At 39.2% G+C, this 18258-nt stretch overlaps 1 protein-coding gene across 6 annotated transcripts in view; it reads right to left on the reverse strand.

The window, feature by feature from the left end:
• Positions 1-18258, reverse strand: part of PEX5L (peroxisomal biogenesis factor 5 like) — a 240418-nt gene that overhangs the window by 46854 nt on the left and 175306 nt on the right. For all 6 annotated transcript variants that reach the window (XM_081086950.1, XM_081086951.1, XM_081086949.1 and 3 more), the window contains one exon: positions 13639-13734. In XM_081086950.1, the coding sequence (XP_080943076.1) occupies positions 13639-13734 (96 nt within the window). The remainder of the gene's footprint in view (positions 1-13638; positions 13735-18258) is intronic.

Here is an 18258-nt window from a genome sequence, read left to right on the forward strand (position 1 = left end):
AATGAAACCAAGAGCTGGTTCTTGGAAAGGATTACCAAGATTGATGAACCTCTAGCCAGGGTCACCAAGAAACAAAGAGAGAGGACCCAAATAAACAATATCACAAACGAAAGAGGTGAAGTAACAACGGACCCTACTGATATACAAAGGATTGTCAAAAAATACTATGAACAACTCTACTCCAACAAACTGGACAACCTCGACAAAATGGGCACATTCCTAGAAAAATACACGCTTCCAAAACTCAACCAGGCAGAATAAAAAAACCTGAATAGGCCAATAACTACTGATGAAATTGAAACAGGAATCAAAAAGCTTCCAGCAAACAAAAGCCCTGGACCAGATGGCTTCACAGGCGAGTTTTACCAAACATTCAAAGAAGAACTAAAGCTAATCCTTCTCAGACTATTTCAAAAAATTCAAGAGGAAGGCACACTTCCAAGCTCTTTCTATGAAGTCAGCATTACCCTAATCCCAAAACCAGATAAAGACACCACAAAGAAAGCGAATTACAGGCCAATATCCCTGATGAACATAGATGCTAAAATCCTCAACAAAATTCTAGCAAACCAGATCCAGCATTACATTAGAAAGATCATACATCATGACCAGGTGGGATTTATTCCAGGAATGCAAGGTTGGTACAATATCCACAAATCAATAAATGTGATACATCACATAAAGAAGTTGAAAGACAAAAATCACATAATCATATCGATTGATGCAGAAAAGGCATTTGACAAAGTCCAACACCCTTTTCTGATAAAAATGCTCAGCAAAGTGGGAATAGAGGGATCATACCTCAACATAATAAAAGCCTTATATGAAAAACCTACAGCCAATATCATACTCAATGGGCAAAAACTAAAACCATTTCCCTTAAGAACAGGAACAAGACAGGTATGCCCACTTTCACCACTCCTGTTCGACATAGTACTGGAAGTGCTAGCCAAAGTGATAAGACAAGAAGAAGAAATAAAAGGCATCAAGATTGGAAAAGAAGAAGTAAAATTGTCATTATTCGCAGATGACATGATACTGTATTTAGAAAACCCCAAAGACTCCATCAAAAAATTATTAGACATAATAAATGAATTTGGCAATGTAGCAGGATACAAAATTAATGCCAAGAAATCTATGGCATTTTTATATGCCAACAGTGAACTTACAGAAAGAGAAATTAAAAAAATAATCTCAATTACCATTGTACCAAAAAAAATTAAGATACCTAGGAATAAACTTAACCAAGGAGGTAAAAGACCTCTACCCAGAAAACTACAAGACATTGAAAAAAGAGATAGAGGAAGATATAAACAGATGGAAGAACATACCGTGTTCATGGATTGGTAGAATCAACATCATCAAAATGTCCATACTACCCAAAGCAATCTGTAGATTCAATGCACTCCTCATTAAAATACCAACAGCATATTTCACAGATCTAGAAAGAACACTCGAAAAATTCATCTGGAATTAAAAAAAACCCCGAATAGCTGCTGCAATCCTGAGAAAGAAGAACAAAGTAGGAGGGATCTCAATACCAGATATGAAGCTGTATTACAAAGCCACTGTTCTCAAAACTGCCTGGTACTGGCACAAGAACAGACATATAGACCAATGGAACAGAATAGAGAACCCAGAAATCGACCCAAACCACTATGCTCAATTAATATTTGACAAAGGAGGCAAGAACATACAATGGAGTCAAGATAGTCTCTTCAATAAATGGTGCTGGGAAATGTTGTCAGGCACATGCAAAAAAATGAAACTAGACCACCAACTTATACCATACACAAAAATAAACTCAAAATGGATAAAGGAGTTAAACATAAGACAGGAAACCATAAGATTATTAGAAGAATCCACAGGTAGCAAAATCTCAGATATATGCCTAAGGCATTTCTTCACTGACACAGCACTTAGGGCAATGGAAACTAAAGGGAAAATAAACAAATGGGACTATATCAAAATAAAAAGCTTCTGCACAGCAAAAGAAACCATCAACAAAACAACAAGAAAACCCACTGCATGGGAGAACATATTTGCCAATGATATCTCTGATAAAGGTTTAATCTCCAACGTTTATAGGGAACTCATACAACTTAACAAAAGGAAGATAAACAACCCAATCAAAAAATGGGCAAAGGACCTAAATAGACACTTTTTGAAAGAGGACATACATAAGGCTGAGAGACATATGAGAACATGCTCAAAGTCACTAATCATCTGAGAGATGCAAATCAAAACGACAATGAGGTACCATCTCACACCTGTCAGAATGGCTATCATCAACAAATGACAAATGCTGGCGAGGATGCGGAGAAAGAGGAACCCTCGTTCACTGCTGGTGGGAATGCAAACTGGTGCAGCCACTGTGGAGAACAGTATGGAGTTTCCTCAAAAAACTAAAAATGGAACTTCCATTTGACCTAGTGATCCCACTTCTAGGAATATATCCCAAGAAACCAGAAACACCAATCAGAAAGGATATATGCATCCCTATGTTCATAGCAACACAATTCACCATAGCTAAGATTTGGAATCAGCCTAAGTGCCCATCAGCAGATGAATGGATTAAAAAACTTTGGCACATCTACACAATGGAATACTATGCTGCTCTAAAAAGGAAGGAACTCCTACCATTTGCAACAGCATGGATGGAGCTGGAGAACATTATGCTAAGTGAAATAAATCAGTCAGAGAAAGATAAATATCACATGCTCTCATTCATTTGTGGATTATAATGAACAACGTAAACCGATGAACAAAAACAGATGTAGAGACAGAGAAGCATCGATCAGATGCTCAAAACTCGGAGGGAAAGTAGGGGAGGGTGGGGGTGAGGGGGAAAGATCAACCAAAAGACTTGTATGCATGCATATAAGCATAAGTGATGGATGTGGACAACAGGGGTTGAGGGTGAGGGCAGGATTGGGGGGATGAGGGGAAATTGGGGTGATAAGGACACATTTGTAATATCTTATTCAATAAAGGGGGAAAAAAAGGAAACAAACAAACAAAAAAGAAACCAGGACAGGTAACTGTTCCTATTTTCACTTGCAAATGAATGTCCAGAGTAAGATGTAAGGAAGGTTCATGGTGAATGGTCATACAAAGAACAAATTTAGCCTTGGGGCTAGTGTAATGGCTAAAACTGGAACTCATTTAAGAAAAAATAAAAAGAGGGCTCATGTTCAAGTCATTTATCCTTCCTGAATCTGGGTACAATGGTAAAGAGTGTTAAGTCATATATTTTCAGCATGGGAAATAATTATTTTGTAAATGGCACAGTATTTTCAGTCGTTTTAGTTGAACCTTGAGTGTTTGCCCAGAATGTGTCTTGTGACATGTCCCTTGCAATTAGTTTTGTTGAAATCTGTTAACTTTAAAATATACGAATAAAAGGGAAAAACACTGAAGAAGTACAGAGGAAATCTGGAAAGAAGGTAAAGGAAAGCAATTAAAATGTTAAAATATTAAAAATATACTGTATTTAAGAACTCTATAGGAACACATTACTAGGGATGCTATTCTTTGGGCAATATGGTGGTAAGAAATCTTGCATTTCCCCCTCACTATCAGAACCTTGACAAGGAACTTGTTAGGTAAAGATATGGTCATGAGAGAATTTAGTTGGGATTGAAAAATGACTGATGCTGGTGATATAAGTTCGTGCAAGGAATTCAACAACCAAGCCCATCATAACTAGACGGTCCCTTTTCCCACCCTGGCTTAAAAGGCTGCTGCAGAAATTTAGATTAGACATAAAGAAAATGTACTCTGATTGAAGTGATTGCAAGACATCAAAATGGGTCACCTAGGAACGTTTTAGAATATTCTTTCTTAGCAATTGCTAAAAACAGAACTGGTACTTCGGGATAGCCCTAGGCAAAAGTGAAGAATCATATACTCATAGACCAGCACAGCAGAAGAGGGCCTTAAAAATCATTGAATCCAGAGGTTCCCAAACTTGTCTGCACATTGAATCACCTGGGGGTCTTTTCAAAATTCCAAGGTCCAGACCATGGCCAGGGCCAATGCAATCACAACCTCCGGGGGTGGGACATAGGTATAGGAGTTCCAAGGGACAGCAGAGTTGGGGGACCATGGATATAATCTAGTGGTCTCAAGTTACAGATGAAAAAACTGAAGCCCAGAAGGGGACAGGGATGTCCCCAGCCTGCTAAGGCAGTGAGCAGCGGAGGAGAATGACAGCCCGCCTCTTAACCTTGTTCTGACACCCGGGGCACGCATTAAGAAGAGAGGAAAAAACAAACAACATATTTTATGTTTATGAAAGCAATCCATTGCCATCATAATTGTTAAAAAAAACCATTGAAATTGCCAATGAAAATTCATAATCTCTCAATCTCACCATCCATAGATAAATTATTGGCACCTTTGTGTTTCCTTCTACTGTTTTCTCAAAGTCCACATGTACTTTTACATTTTTGTAAAAGCTAGGCTCTCCCCTTTGAGAATGGCGCTAGGCTGTTTGAAAGCCAGGGAGCTAGAGGTGCATATGGTGCCAGGGAGTGCGGGGCCTTTCTGCTCTTTTCTTCCCCTTTTCTATGGATACACAGCATGAGGCCCCACCTCTCCTAACTTCTGCATTAGCCTGAGAACAGAATGGGTTCAGGATGGACTATGTAGATCCTGAGTAATGATGCAAAGCCCAAGTGTAAAAGGCCTGCCTTGTGGAGTTCATGTCGCCAACAGCTGCACGCCCATCATGGGGACTCTGGAGGAAACTGGACTGGGATCTGCAGGTTCCACTTGTGTGGCCACTTCACCTCCATCATGCTCAGGATCCTTGCCTGAATGAGCCAGAACCTCTACCTGAATTTACAGGGCTGTGCGCGTGTGTGTGTGTGTGTATGTGTGTGCATGTGTGTGTGTTCTCACCCATCCCAAGCAAACCTGAAGGGTGCAAAGGTATTATTTTGAAGGGGTTATGTCTTTGTTATTGGTCCAAATAATCACTGTGATTTGGTAAATCCATAAAATCAAACTTCATTAAGAAAAGAAATAGTTCCAATTTTAAAGACGAAATTGTAGTATTGCCACCTGACCAGTGAAATCTAAAACCTAATCGATGAGGTGACTCTTGAATTTGATGGTCACAATTCAATGTCTGTTCACCGTAGGTAGAGAACAAATGCTTTAGAATAAAAAAAGCCTCATTTTGAAAGGGAAGACTATCTTTAGAAGACCCAATGAGTCACAAGGAATGACCTAGTCAAGGAAGTGGTTATCTCCCACTGTAGCTTTCCCAAGTGTATTCTCTACGTTGGGGGCTATAAATGGCTTCAATAAACACCCTGTTACCATCACAGAAACACAACACACTCAGGTTACTTTTAATTATTTAAATCTTTTGTCACACGTTTAAAGATAGAGTGATCTAGTTACTTTTGATCTGTAGTCAGATCAAGTAGTCAATCCTGTATTTGCATTTTCACTTCAGAGATGTGCAGGACACAGAAATAGAATATTTGATTGTTCATCCCTTTTCTATGACTATCTAAGCTTTTTGATGTAAGAAGCAAATGGTGTTTAATAACCATAATAATTTGATTTGGGGATTTGATTTGATGTTATTTATTTATCTATTAATCCATTTTTACTCTTTGGATACAAGGTAACTAAGATAGAATAAGCCTCTAAATACTTTATTTTCAGATTTCACCACACAATTCAACTTTTCATAGGAAATAAAACTCTGTCTCCAATTATTTGCATGTGGCTCATCTATGGTATTGGTAATTTTATTATTTATTTTTTTAATATCTTTTTAAAATTTATTTCAGAGAGGAAGGGAGAGGGAGAGAGAGAGAGAGATAAAAACATCAATGATGAGAGAGAATCATTGATTGGCTGCCTCCTGCATGCTCCACACTGGGGATCAAGCCCACAACCTGGGCATATGCCTTGATTGGGAATCAAACTGTGACCTCCTGGTTCATATGTCAATGCTCAACCACTGAGCCATGCCAGCTGGGCGGTATTGATAATTTTAATACCTCTCTGCCCTTTGCTCACTTTCTCTTCATGTTTCCAGCCCTCAAACATAGCTGCTGTTGCCAGGGGTTGATGTATATTTCAAATAATATCAAGTAATTTTAATATAAATTAAAATCAATATGTTAAATAAAGAAAGCTGATTAGATGAAATTTGACGAAAGAAAATATATCTCCAAACCAAATATATATATTCTACTGGTTCTGGTTCTCTAGAGAACCCTGATTAATATAAGATCTAAGAGGATGATAACAACTAATTATCTGGGAGGAAGAGGTAGACACTGGTTACCTCCATAAAAAATAATTGCTTTCTTAATCATCAGGAAGTATTCATGTACTGAACATCAGTTTGTACCCATTATTGCATGGCACATTATATGTCTTAGTCCAATGAATAGGGGAAATTCAAGATGCCACTTTGCTCACAAGTTCACTAATTCTCCACTGAACTTTGTATGGTTGTGCATTTGATGTTTTATTTACTAAGCCAATGAGCAGTTTAAGTGTTTGTCATCAGAAGATCATTCAGTATTTTGATTTTATTTTATAAAAAGTCTTTCATTTTATAAAAAGCAAAATGGGCAGATAGCTCTTCTGACTTGAATAGAGAACTAAAGACTAGAACTACCCATACATTTATCAAAGACTACCTTATACCATTTTATATTTTCATCTATATCTCTTAGGAGGGTTTATCAAAAGTCACTGTACAATAATTCTAATCTATGCTTTATATTGCTTTTGGAAATCAAATTTTGTTTGTTAAAAATGAGAAGAAATGAAATAAATACAAGAACAAAGGGCCTTTTGCCAGTTTTCCAATGGATGCACAATACATCAATTCTTCATGTAATCTATCTACAGAAGTCTGTACCTATCTCAAAATTCCTTTGATATTTCCCAAAGAATATTTTATTTTATTTTCAGAAGATTTTATCTTTTTTGAATATTTGATGTAAATAAGAATGATTTAAGTAGCATTTAATCCATTAATCTCTTCCACCTACTTCAAAGAGGTGAGACTGTCTTAGAAAGCAAAAGGAAATACGAAGGGTGGTGGAGACAGATAATCTTCTTGGTAGGAGAGCACCCCAGTCAGTAGCTTCTTACATAATTCTATAGTAAAAGCAGTTCCCAGAATCTTCTCCATTTTTCTTCAATCATTTAATATTTCTGAGGTGCCTATCAGATCTACAGTATATACAGAGACTAACTTCAGGTGAAACAAAATTTCTATATGAGAATAATTTTTAAGTTTATGTCACTAGAGCTGAGTTCAGCTATTGTGTTGTTTTGAATATGGTATCCCCTCATTAAGCTTAACACAGAAAAGAAGGGCACCCATACATCTAGAACAAGGAATTAGTAGTGAGCATTAAACTCTCACTCTCCATGTTCTTGAACACGATAATTACCAATTTGCCTGTGATTTTCAGACAGTGCTGTTGACAGGAGGCCTCAGGTCCTTGCTGGGTATTGGTAGAATGCCCGGGTTCCTCACCTGAGGAGGGTCCTCGTGACCTGGAGTGGGGTTTCCTCCAGAGCAAGTGATTTAGGAGGGAGAGCAAGGAGGAGTCCACAGTACCTTTTATGACCTAATGTGTAAAGTCACACACCATGACTGCCACTTTGTTCTATGTATTAGAAGTGAATCACTAAGCCCGGCGCACACTCGAGGGGAGGAGAATTAAGCTCCATACAATGAAGAGAGAATCAAAGAATTGTTGGACATTTTAAATGATTACAAGCAATGTCCCAAGTGAAGTTCAAAGGACAGAGAACTGGGGCATGGGAAGAGTTCAGAGCTCTAGAATTTAAGTGTTAGTAGATTTTAAAAGGCTCAGTTAATTAGCCAGAAGGATTTATAGATATGCTCCCTGTTCTTGTTCTTTTTAAAAAATTAATTAAAAAACTTTTTTTTTTTATGGATTTCAGAGAGGAAGGGAGAGAGAGAGAGAGAGAAACATCAATGATGAGAGAGAATCATCGATTAGCTGCCTCCTGCATGCCCCCTACTGGGGACTGAGCCCACAACCTGGGCATGTACCCTGACCAGGAATTGAACCGTGACCTCTTAGTTCATAGGTCGACACTCAACCATTGAGCCACGCTGGCCAGGCCCTGCTCTTGTTCTTGCCTGTGACCATTATATTTTCCTTTGTCCATGCATCTTCATTTCCCCCCATTCACATACTCCATTATTCTTTTCCAAAATTTGCTCTCAAGAATACCTCCCTTAGGGCAAAGGTAGAGCTATAAAAACACTGATTAAAATGCGTACAATCATCAGCATCATATTGGAACCAAGTGAATTGTGACTTTGAGGTCAGGGGCCCAAAGTTCATCTTCTATTAGTCAGTAAGTTTGTTATGTTATTAAAGCACCCATTAGAGAAGAGATGCTTAGATGAAATAGATGCATGAGAGGAATCAATTGTTATTTTTGCTCATTTGTTTATCCAGCAAAACTTTGTGGGGCCTTTCTCTGCTCCAGACTCTCAAAGGGCTGAGAACATAATGAAGGCTGAGACACAGTCCTGCCTGTAAGAGGTCAAAGTCTAGTGTGGAGACAGACATGTAAACCCATAATAACTATGCCACGTGATGAGCTATATTTGAGTTGTCCCTTGAGATGCTTACACCTGTGATTCTTCTAGCTCTGTAAGGGCAGAGAAGGTCTTATTCAATGTTCTATTTCTAGCACCCCGCAGTGCCTGGCCCCCGCACAGTGCCTGGCCCACAGAAGAAGCTTAAACATGTCTGATGAATTTGAAGGTGAGGCTCCTGGCCAGACTAACTAGCTAAACTCAATATTAGATGCCGACTGGCTCTTTCCCTCCCCGCTAATGGGTGACAAAGGAAGTGTTTCTGACGTGTGGCTGCAGGCTTGCCAGCTGCCTGCGTGACCTTCTCCCTCCTCTGCAGATGCCAGATCTCACTAGGGATCTCCCTTTCTGGGAGGCAGCTTCAGGCTCCTGTCCTGCTTCCCACGCCCGTGCCTCCCTGGGCGTCCTTCCTAGGAACACTTTGTAGCTGACGGTGCACTTGAGCTGCTGCCTGCGAGGAAAGTCCCCAAGGAATCCCCTCTCCATTCTTGTTCCGGGAAGAATGAACAGGAATTTTTGTGTTTTGTTTTTTTCTTTTCTAAAATTACAATACTTTAGGCAGGGATAAATTTGCAGTGATTTTTTCAATAAAATGTGAGCTATGAAGGCAAAATGCTTCACCCATACAAGGCCTCACTAGATCCATAGCTCAACTTGAGCTTGAGCAATGTCAGCCTTTGTACATAAACAGTCCCCAGGTCATTTAAGATATGGAATCAATAGGCCTGTGGAGTTGGCTGTCTTTTCTCCAGTAGAAGATACTGTATTTTAGGACATTTTAGCCCAAACATTAGTTGAATGACATGTTGTCTGTTACTTAGTAAAAGTAAAAACTCATGTGTACCATGTAAAATATAAGACATGCCCAGTGTTACTCTACGGCAAGACTGGTTGGTGCCACCTGCATCCTTGTAGGTGTGTCTCGCTGACTGACATTGAGGTTGAGACCACAGAGGCACAGTCCCTGGTAAAAACCGGTGTGCCTTAGACAGAATCATTTGTTTACATTAGCTATGAAAATGCAGATATTCCATTATAGTAGGAGGTGATATGGCACTTTATATGCAACGGTAGATAGACAGAATGGCCCGAATTAGGGGATGAATAATCAGCTATCTATCCATTAATTCAACAAACATTTACTAAATACTTACTAGGTACCAGACAGTGTCTTAGATATTGAGGTACAGTGGTAAATATCGGACCAGGATCCTTTTCTCACAGGAGTTACATTTTAAAGCAGAAAAGAGATAATAAACAGACACACAAATAAAGACAAACAAGAAAAAACCCCGTGATAAATATGAGGAGAAAAACAACACTCTAGATGTTGTGTTAGCAACTGGGCGGGCAGGCTCAGCTTTCCTGAGGCCCCGACATGCCGGCTGCAACGTGTATGACAGGAAGGAACCTGTCCCCTGAGGATCTGGGGGGAGTGCTCCCTGCAGAGGGAGGACAGAGTGGAAACAGAGGGCAGTGAGGTTGTTGTGCAAGAGGCAAAGGAGGGCACTGGCACCTCTGGGGCTTGTGAGGGGATTGAGGAGAAGCAGGAGCTGCTAGGTTCTTAGGCAGGGTGGTGACAAAAAAGACATCAATGAAATTTAAAAAATAGCACTTAAGAATGGAATAGACTGTGAAAGAGAAAGAATATTGAAGTCAGATGATATAAAATATAAAATAGAGACTTTGGAAAAATTCAATTTAGAAAATGATTTTCCTCTGGGTCTTAACTAGTGTTTGGAACTGCCTGTCTGATGAATCCGGTCTGTGACACCATTCTTTGTTGACCTTGAAATGAAGAATGGGGCACTTTTCGTTCTCTTAAGCATCTTATATCCCTCTCTAATGTCTATAACTTACCACGTTTTCCTTAGTTACCAACATAATGCATGTTTATGATGGAACGTTTGGAAAATACAGATAAACTAAGAGACGGAATAAAATCCAAATCTAGCCATCCAAGTATACTAGTGTTAGCATTTAAACACACACTTTCTTTATGCTTACAGCAGTCAGCACAGGTAGACAGCCAGTAATGTTTGTTGAATGAATGACTACTTGAAGCAACTTACAGCCTCTTAGGATTTCATAGCTGGAAAGGACTATACAGGTGTGGGGACTGAGGCCTATACTATTGATGAAATGAAGCTATTAGAGAGAAGTTGAAATAATAACTAAGAGAAGCCAGGAAAAGATAAGTCTACAAGGAATGAGGTGAGTGTCATGTAGAGAAGGGATTCAGCTCATTCTGCCTTGTTCTGGAGAGGGCAAAGCCAAGACTAAGCAACACTGGGAGTTGTCGTAGGCCAATTTCAGCATAATACAGGGAAGAGCTTTTTTCTTCTTTAAATATATTTTTATTGATTTCAGAGAGCAAGGGAGAGGAGAGAGAGAGAAACATTAATGATGAGAGAGAATCATCGATCAGCTGCCTCCTATATGCCCCAAACAGGGGATCGAGCCCACAACCTGGCAAGTGCCCTGACTGGGAATTGAACCATGACCTCCGGGTTCGTAGAGCGACATTCAACCACTGAGCCATGCTGGCCAGACCAGGGAAGAGCTTTTTAATAGTTAGGGCTATCCAAAACTAAAATAGGTTTTCTTGAAAAGAAGTGAGGTGCTCCTAATTAGAAGTGTTCAAGTAGAAACAGATTATGCTTGAATGAATAATTTGTCAAGTATGCTTGAGTAGGAAAAACATATTTTGTGTGCCTGGTTGGAATAAATAACTTTCAAGGTCTTTACCAAAACTAAGATGAAATGATTTTGTGAGTATATATCTCTATATCAATATATATCTATATCTATATCTATATATCGCACACATAGATGGATAATTTTTGTCTTATTGATTTGTTACTTTGAAATGAAGCCTTTTGAGTGTGAACCCATTGTCTTTCTCATTTTAATGGGATCTTATCAATTCTGTCTTTGCTGACCCAAATGCTATTGTTTTAAATAATCTTCTTTTTAATACTAATTCAGTGTGCTACACACAGTAGTTCAAAAGATAAATTTAAATGAGCTCTTAAGTCTGAAAAAAATCTACATTTAAAATAAATTGAGCTATAGGCTCCATGCAGTTAGACAATGTGGTCTCCGCAAATCTCAATCAAATATATCAGTTGATCACATTCAAGAGATCTAAAATGCATTAATTTTTTAAAGTAAAAAAGGCTAAAATTAAAAAAAGAAATTTGGGTAAATTATATTGTGATCAGATAAAAAGTGTTCTCTTATTGGGTTTCTGAATGATGATATGAGATTATGGCTGGAATTATTTTCTAGAATATAAAGAATCCCTTTACTATTAAATTAGAAATATGATTTAACTGCATTTCAAGTATGGAGTTACTGAAAGACTGTTCATAGTACAATAATTTCATCCAAATTCTAGTGGTGAGACAGCCACGTAAATGAACCATATTACAGGAATACTTTCAGTTTTCAAGACTTCATATCAGTAGCAGAAATGGAGATCCTAACAAGTTCCTGCTTGGGTTCGGTGAGAGCCACTCTCACATAGCAATCTAGCACAGCTCTGATGAGCACCACAGATGGCATCTGTGGTGTACTCTTTGTGATCCTGACCAGAAAGAAAATGGATAAAAAACAGCAAAGATTGTCCTTTCTGGCTTCCCTTCCTCCTTTCCTTCTTCCTTCCTCTCCCTCCGTTCTTCCTTTCCTCCTCATTAGAAGGCTAAATAAGAAAATTCATGTTCGAGCCCTAACCGGTTTGGCTCAGTGGATAGAGTGTTGGCCTGTGGACTGAAGGGTTCCAGGTTCGATTCTGGTCAAGGGCATGCAACTTGGTTGCAGGCACAACCCCAGTGGGGGGTGTGCAGGAGGCAGCTGATCTATGTTTCTCTCTCATCAATGTTTTAACTCTCTATCACTCTCCTGTCCTCTCTGTAAAAAAATCAATAAAATATATTTTAAAAAAAAGAAAATTCATGTTCGAATTAAGTATCTCATTTTATTTACTATATCAACATTGTTATTGTTTGGCATATTCTTTTTAATTTTTTTTTTTACTTTTCAATTACAGTTGACATTCAATATTATATTAGTTTCAGCTGTACAGCATAATAGTTAGACATTTATATAACTTACAAAGCGATCCCCCCATATCTCTAGTACCCACCAGACACCACACATAGTTATTACAATATTATTGACTATATTTCCTATGCTGTACTTTATAACTTGTGACTATGATGTAACTGTATATGTACTTCTTAATCCCTTCATCTTCCTACCTATCCCTCCCACCTGGCAACCATCAGTTTGTTATCTGTATCTTTGAGTTTTTTTCTGTTTATTCGTGAACTTTGTTTTTTAAAAGATATATGCATCCCTATGTTCATTGCAGCATTATTTTCAATAGCCAAGATATGGAAACAACCTAAGTGTTCACTGATAGATGACTGGATAAAGAAGATGTGGTATATATACACAATGGAATATTACTGGGCCATAAAAAAGAATGGAATCTTGCCATTTGTTTTGGATATGCTTAACAGTAAAAAATTATGGCTTGAGTCAAGATAGGCCTTCCATCGGCTGGAATATCTCAGTCATACCTTTTCAGTTAGGGAAATGTATAATATTTCTGGGGCGGCGACACCTTCTATGTTTCAGACATTGTGTAGATGCTAGAGAGATGAAAATGCCAGGCATGAATCTTGGCCTCAGAGAGAGAGACATAGAAAATGCATAGCAGAGATTCATCATAGAACCCAGATGAGGCTCAGCATTCTTTCTGACCCAGGACTCCAGCCAGTCACTGCTAATCTATCACAGAATCGGCATAAGAGGTAACATCTATTAGTCACTCCTGGTAGGAAGTCCAAAGTACTCTGGTAATAGGTTTCATTCTGATAATCATAATCATGGTTATTTCATGTCTATAAAGTAAGACCCATTTCAGGTGTACCCTGCTGAATTTTGAGTTTTTGAATTCCACTCTCAGAAACACGAAATAAAAGCAATTTTTTAAAAGTTACCTCCACTGCTGCTTTTGCCCTTTCAAATTCCTCTTCTAAGGAGTGGTTTCTGGAGAGTAATGCACTTCCCCAGCGCTGTTCTTTGGTCAGTCGAGCCTGAAATGAACCAAACACATGGTGTTATAATATTGGAATCACATAGCACAAAAGTACAAATGCTTTTCCTTTTTCCATATTCCCCTAGAGTTTGGCAGCACTGCAACGGATTTTGGAATACTTTGCAAGCATGATGTTGCCCAAACTGGAATGGTGCCAAAATGTGTGTGAGCACGCAAGCATGATTCTTTTTAAAAAATATATACTTGTATATATTTTCATTGATTTCAGAGAGGAAGGAAGAGGGAGAGAGAGACAGAAACATTAATGATGAGAGAGAATCATTGATTGGCTGCCTCCTGCACGCCCCACACTGGGGATTGAGCCCTCAACCCAGGCATGCGCCCTGACCAGGAATCAAACCTGACCCTCTGATTCACATAGGTCGATGCTCAACCATTGAGCCAAGCTGGCCAGGCATGCATGATTCTTCTCACAGGGTCTTAGGCCTGGTCATACTAAAAACAACACCCAGGCCCAACCTCCCGAAGGTTTAACTTTAATTGGTCTTGGTGCCAGGCATTAATCTTTTTGTAAGTCTCCCATATGATTCTAACATGCAGCTAGAATGGAGAATCTCCATTGGAAGACTAGACTAGCTGATATTCAAGCTTCCAGCTGGTTAGAAGGATGAGCCTCAGGTAAAACTGTGGGAGCTGCAGAGATGAAAGCTGGCAGCTGGGTCTTTCTCTTTAAATATGCAGCAGGTCCTCATTCTGGATTCTTTTCCCATTGCCTTTCCTCTACTGGCACATCTGTCTAATGCCCCATTTCCTTAGGACATTGCTCTCTGTTAAATAATAGTCACTTAGATAAAATCATGTCTGATAGTTCCAACTGCTTTGTCACAATTAACAGGCAAGTGTTACATGGCTTAGTTAAATGAAAATATTTCCAGACCGCCCCCCAAAGAATCTGCTGGAATTTTTAAAAATGGTACTAATTTTAAATTTGACAAATAATGAATACTTTCTTTTTGGAAAAAAAATTAATTATGGAAAATAAGAGGTGCACCTCTAGACGTTTCTTTGCAGTTACATATATATTTATGCACTGATGGAACATCATGACGTGTTTCAAAATTTTGAAACATAAATGATACGCTATTCTGTAGCTTACTTTTATCTACTTAACAATATATCTTGGAGAGTCTCCACAATTTGTACGTGTCAATCTACCTCACTCTTCCCAGGGATTTCCTAGTGCTAGTAAGTACCATGTACTGTAGTTTGTTCAGGACTCTCTCCAGGAGTAATCAGGATATTTCCAAATTTTCTCCATTTAATTATTTGTTTTCTTGTCTACCTTCTCACTCTACTGTAGGATCCACGCAGGTACGAGTGTGTCTGGAAACTTTTGTACTGCCCCATCCCAAGCTCAAGGCCTGACAAGTGATTCGTGCCCCAAGGATGCCTGTGGATGGATGGATGGCAGGGTGAGGGATTGCACTGATAAGGCAGCCGGGCCCTGGGAATAGGAGGAGACAGGCTTGTGGCATGAAGTATCTGGCCCCCCTTCTATCTGGGCAGCGAGGCTCCTTGGCCATGTGTTAGATTGCTGTCTTGCAGGAATGCTCAACCCCAGCTTCTACGGGAATCACTGCACAGGCCTGGGTCCCACCCCAGACCAATGAAATAGAATCTCTGGGGCTGGGCCTGGGCATTAAAAGTTGGAAAAACTCCTCTGGTGATTTTGAAAAGCAGTCATGTTTGAAAACCACTGTTCTATAGCACAACTGTTCTTCACTCAGCACTTTCCATCCAACTTGGCAAACTCCTTTTGGCCCTCCTTTCCGAACTGGTTATGTAACTCTCTGTCCCTCAGTCCTTTGCTTTAGAACCAACTCTCTTGTCTTCCTGCCGGTTCCCTCATCAATGAAATAAACAAACGAGTGAATTTTAAACTGTGGATCCATAGTCAAACACGAACTTTGTGCATTTTTATAATGATGTCGTGGATGAGCCATGAATGGCATTAGGAGAAGAAAAAGAAAGCACCAATATTTTTGTCCCAAGCCACCTCCTCTCATTAGAGGCACTTTTCTCTGGTGAAACACAATCTGTCTGTCCTGTGAAGCTGACCTAACAGGGCTCCATTACTGTCACCGGCTTCCCTTCATCGATGCTTCATGACGCAAGTGGATTATGAATCATAGATGCAAAGGGAGCCACACATGAGGGAGAAGAGGAGCATCTCTCTCAGGAGCCCAGACTTACAGTTCACATTCTCATTATCACTTAAAACAGCAAATATAAATAGATTCTCACTGAGCAAATGAAATGTTGTTTTGACAGTACAATGGCTATTTACAAGAGCTGTTTTCCACAGTGTTAGAAAGGCTTTGGAATATTACTAAACAAATGTTATCTACTTCACATGGTAAAGCCATCTATTTTGGCCAGAGAAGCACGAGATAAACATTATAAACTATAGGTAAATACTGAATGTAAACAGAGGCAGTTTTCAAGCTGAGATTAGTATGCAACTAAAGATTATAGGCAAACCTGTGATGTGGGAAAACATATGTAAGTAATGCTTGTAAATCGCTTAGTATTTACTAAGAGTAATGATAAATAAGACTATTACACCTATAAGTTTCAGTTGCAGCTGTTTTGGTAGCAGAGTATTTCCCTGTATCAGTAGTTCCCAAGCTTTAGTGGGCATTAGGATCACCTAAAAGTCTGGTTCAATGCAGGTAGCTAGGCCCCGCCCTGAGGGTTTCTGATTTAGTAGGTGGGGGAAGCCCACCCCAGGGTTTCTGATTCAGTAGGTGGGGGAAGCCCACCCAGGGTTTCTGATTCAGTAGGTGGGGGAAGCCCACCCAGGGTTTCTGACTCAGTAGATGGGAGAAGCCCCAGAATCTGCATTTCTAACAAGGTCCCAGGTGATGCTGGGCAGGTTGGTGCAGGGACCACATCATGACATTTTCTGGTCTAAACACTGATATGATGTGCATGTAGGTGGAGCTCTGTTGTTCACAAATGTACTTTTGACACAGATATTTCTTTTCTTCTTTGCATGATTTTGAACAATACTCCACAGTTACAGCAACCTCCTGGAGGGGCGTTGGCTCTAAAAACAGCCTTTTAATTGCTTTAAGCTAATTGGATTTTAGGGCATTACACTCTCTAAAGGAGAAGGCATTTAATTCCTTTAGCTGTTGATTGTTCTGAATGATAAGCACCAGGTGAAGGGAAAAAAGAAAGAAATTAATCTCTTCAAAGAGAATATTATGTTTTATTTTCACTATTAAAAATTATAATTGTGATCAAAATTATGATTTGAAAATGAATGTACTTGGGGCTGTGGTTGTCCTAGCATAACTTTGTTGGCTAATCGCGAAGCCAGTCATTGATAGCTTCTCATAAATTACCTGTACGTTATTACCAAAGGTCTCCCACCAAAATACACTTTAAAAGAGCTCAGCATCTTTTCAAAGGGAATGGAAGAAGAAAAGGGATCTGCTTAACTGTAGAAGAGAAGAATATAACCACTAAGCAGACCGTGCGTGATACTATACAGCGATGGCGAACCTTCTGAGCTCGGCGTGTCAGCATTTTGAAAAACCCTAACTTAACTCTGGTGCCGTGTCACATATAGAAATTTTTTGATATTTGCAACCATAGTAAAACAAACACTTATATTTTTGATATTTATTTTATATACTTAAATGCCATTTAACAAAGAAAAATCAACCAAAAGAATGAGTTCGCGTGTTAGAGGTTCGCCATCACTGCACTAAGACAATCGTGAAAAGCATAATCTCTGGAGTGAGACTGACTGGGGCCAAATCCATTTATTACGAATTGGTGATGTTGGACCAATTAATCTCTAGAATCCTCAGTATTCTCATCTGCAAAGTGTATATTCACCTATATAATCCATATAAGAATTAGTACAGCCCTAGCTGGTTTGGCTCAGTGGATAGAGCGTTGGCCTGCAGACTAAAGGGTCCTGGGTTTGATTCTGGTCCAGGGCACGTGCCAGGTTGCAGGCTTGGTCCCCAGTAGGGGGAGTGCAAGAGGCAGCTGATCAATGATTCTCATCATTGATGTTTCTGTCTCTCTCCCCCTCTACCTACCTTCCTCTCTGAAATCAATAAAAAATATTTTAAAAAATTAGTACAATAATTCATGTAAATACACACACAAAAGAATCAGTACATAAGTGCTCAATAAAATGTGGCTTTTCTTATCATCTTTCTTGTTAGTGCTTATCAGGTGTGACTTTAGAAATACATATTAAAAAATATCTGTGCCTAGTGCGCTTTTGTTCAGTGGTTAACGAAGACTACTTGGATTCTTACAGTACATCAGATCATTTAAACACTTGCTTCATTGAGATGCTCAGATTTTTTTTTTTTTCTGAATCAGTCAGCAGACATTTATCATCAAAGGCACACAAAAGTTCTACCTTAAGTGTAAAGAGCAAATTCCCAGAGCTTTGTGCAAAGAGGGAGCATATGGCTCCTCTCTCCCTCTGACTATGAAGTTCTATGATTTCTTTAAACATGTAACTCCAGGG

Source organism: Myotis nattereri, assembly GCF_964212035.1.
Source record: "Myotis nattereri genome assembly, chromosome: 3".
Classification (NCBI taxonomy): Eukaryota; Metazoa; Chordata; class Mammalia; order Chiroptera; family Vespertilionidae; genus Myotis; species Myotis nattereri.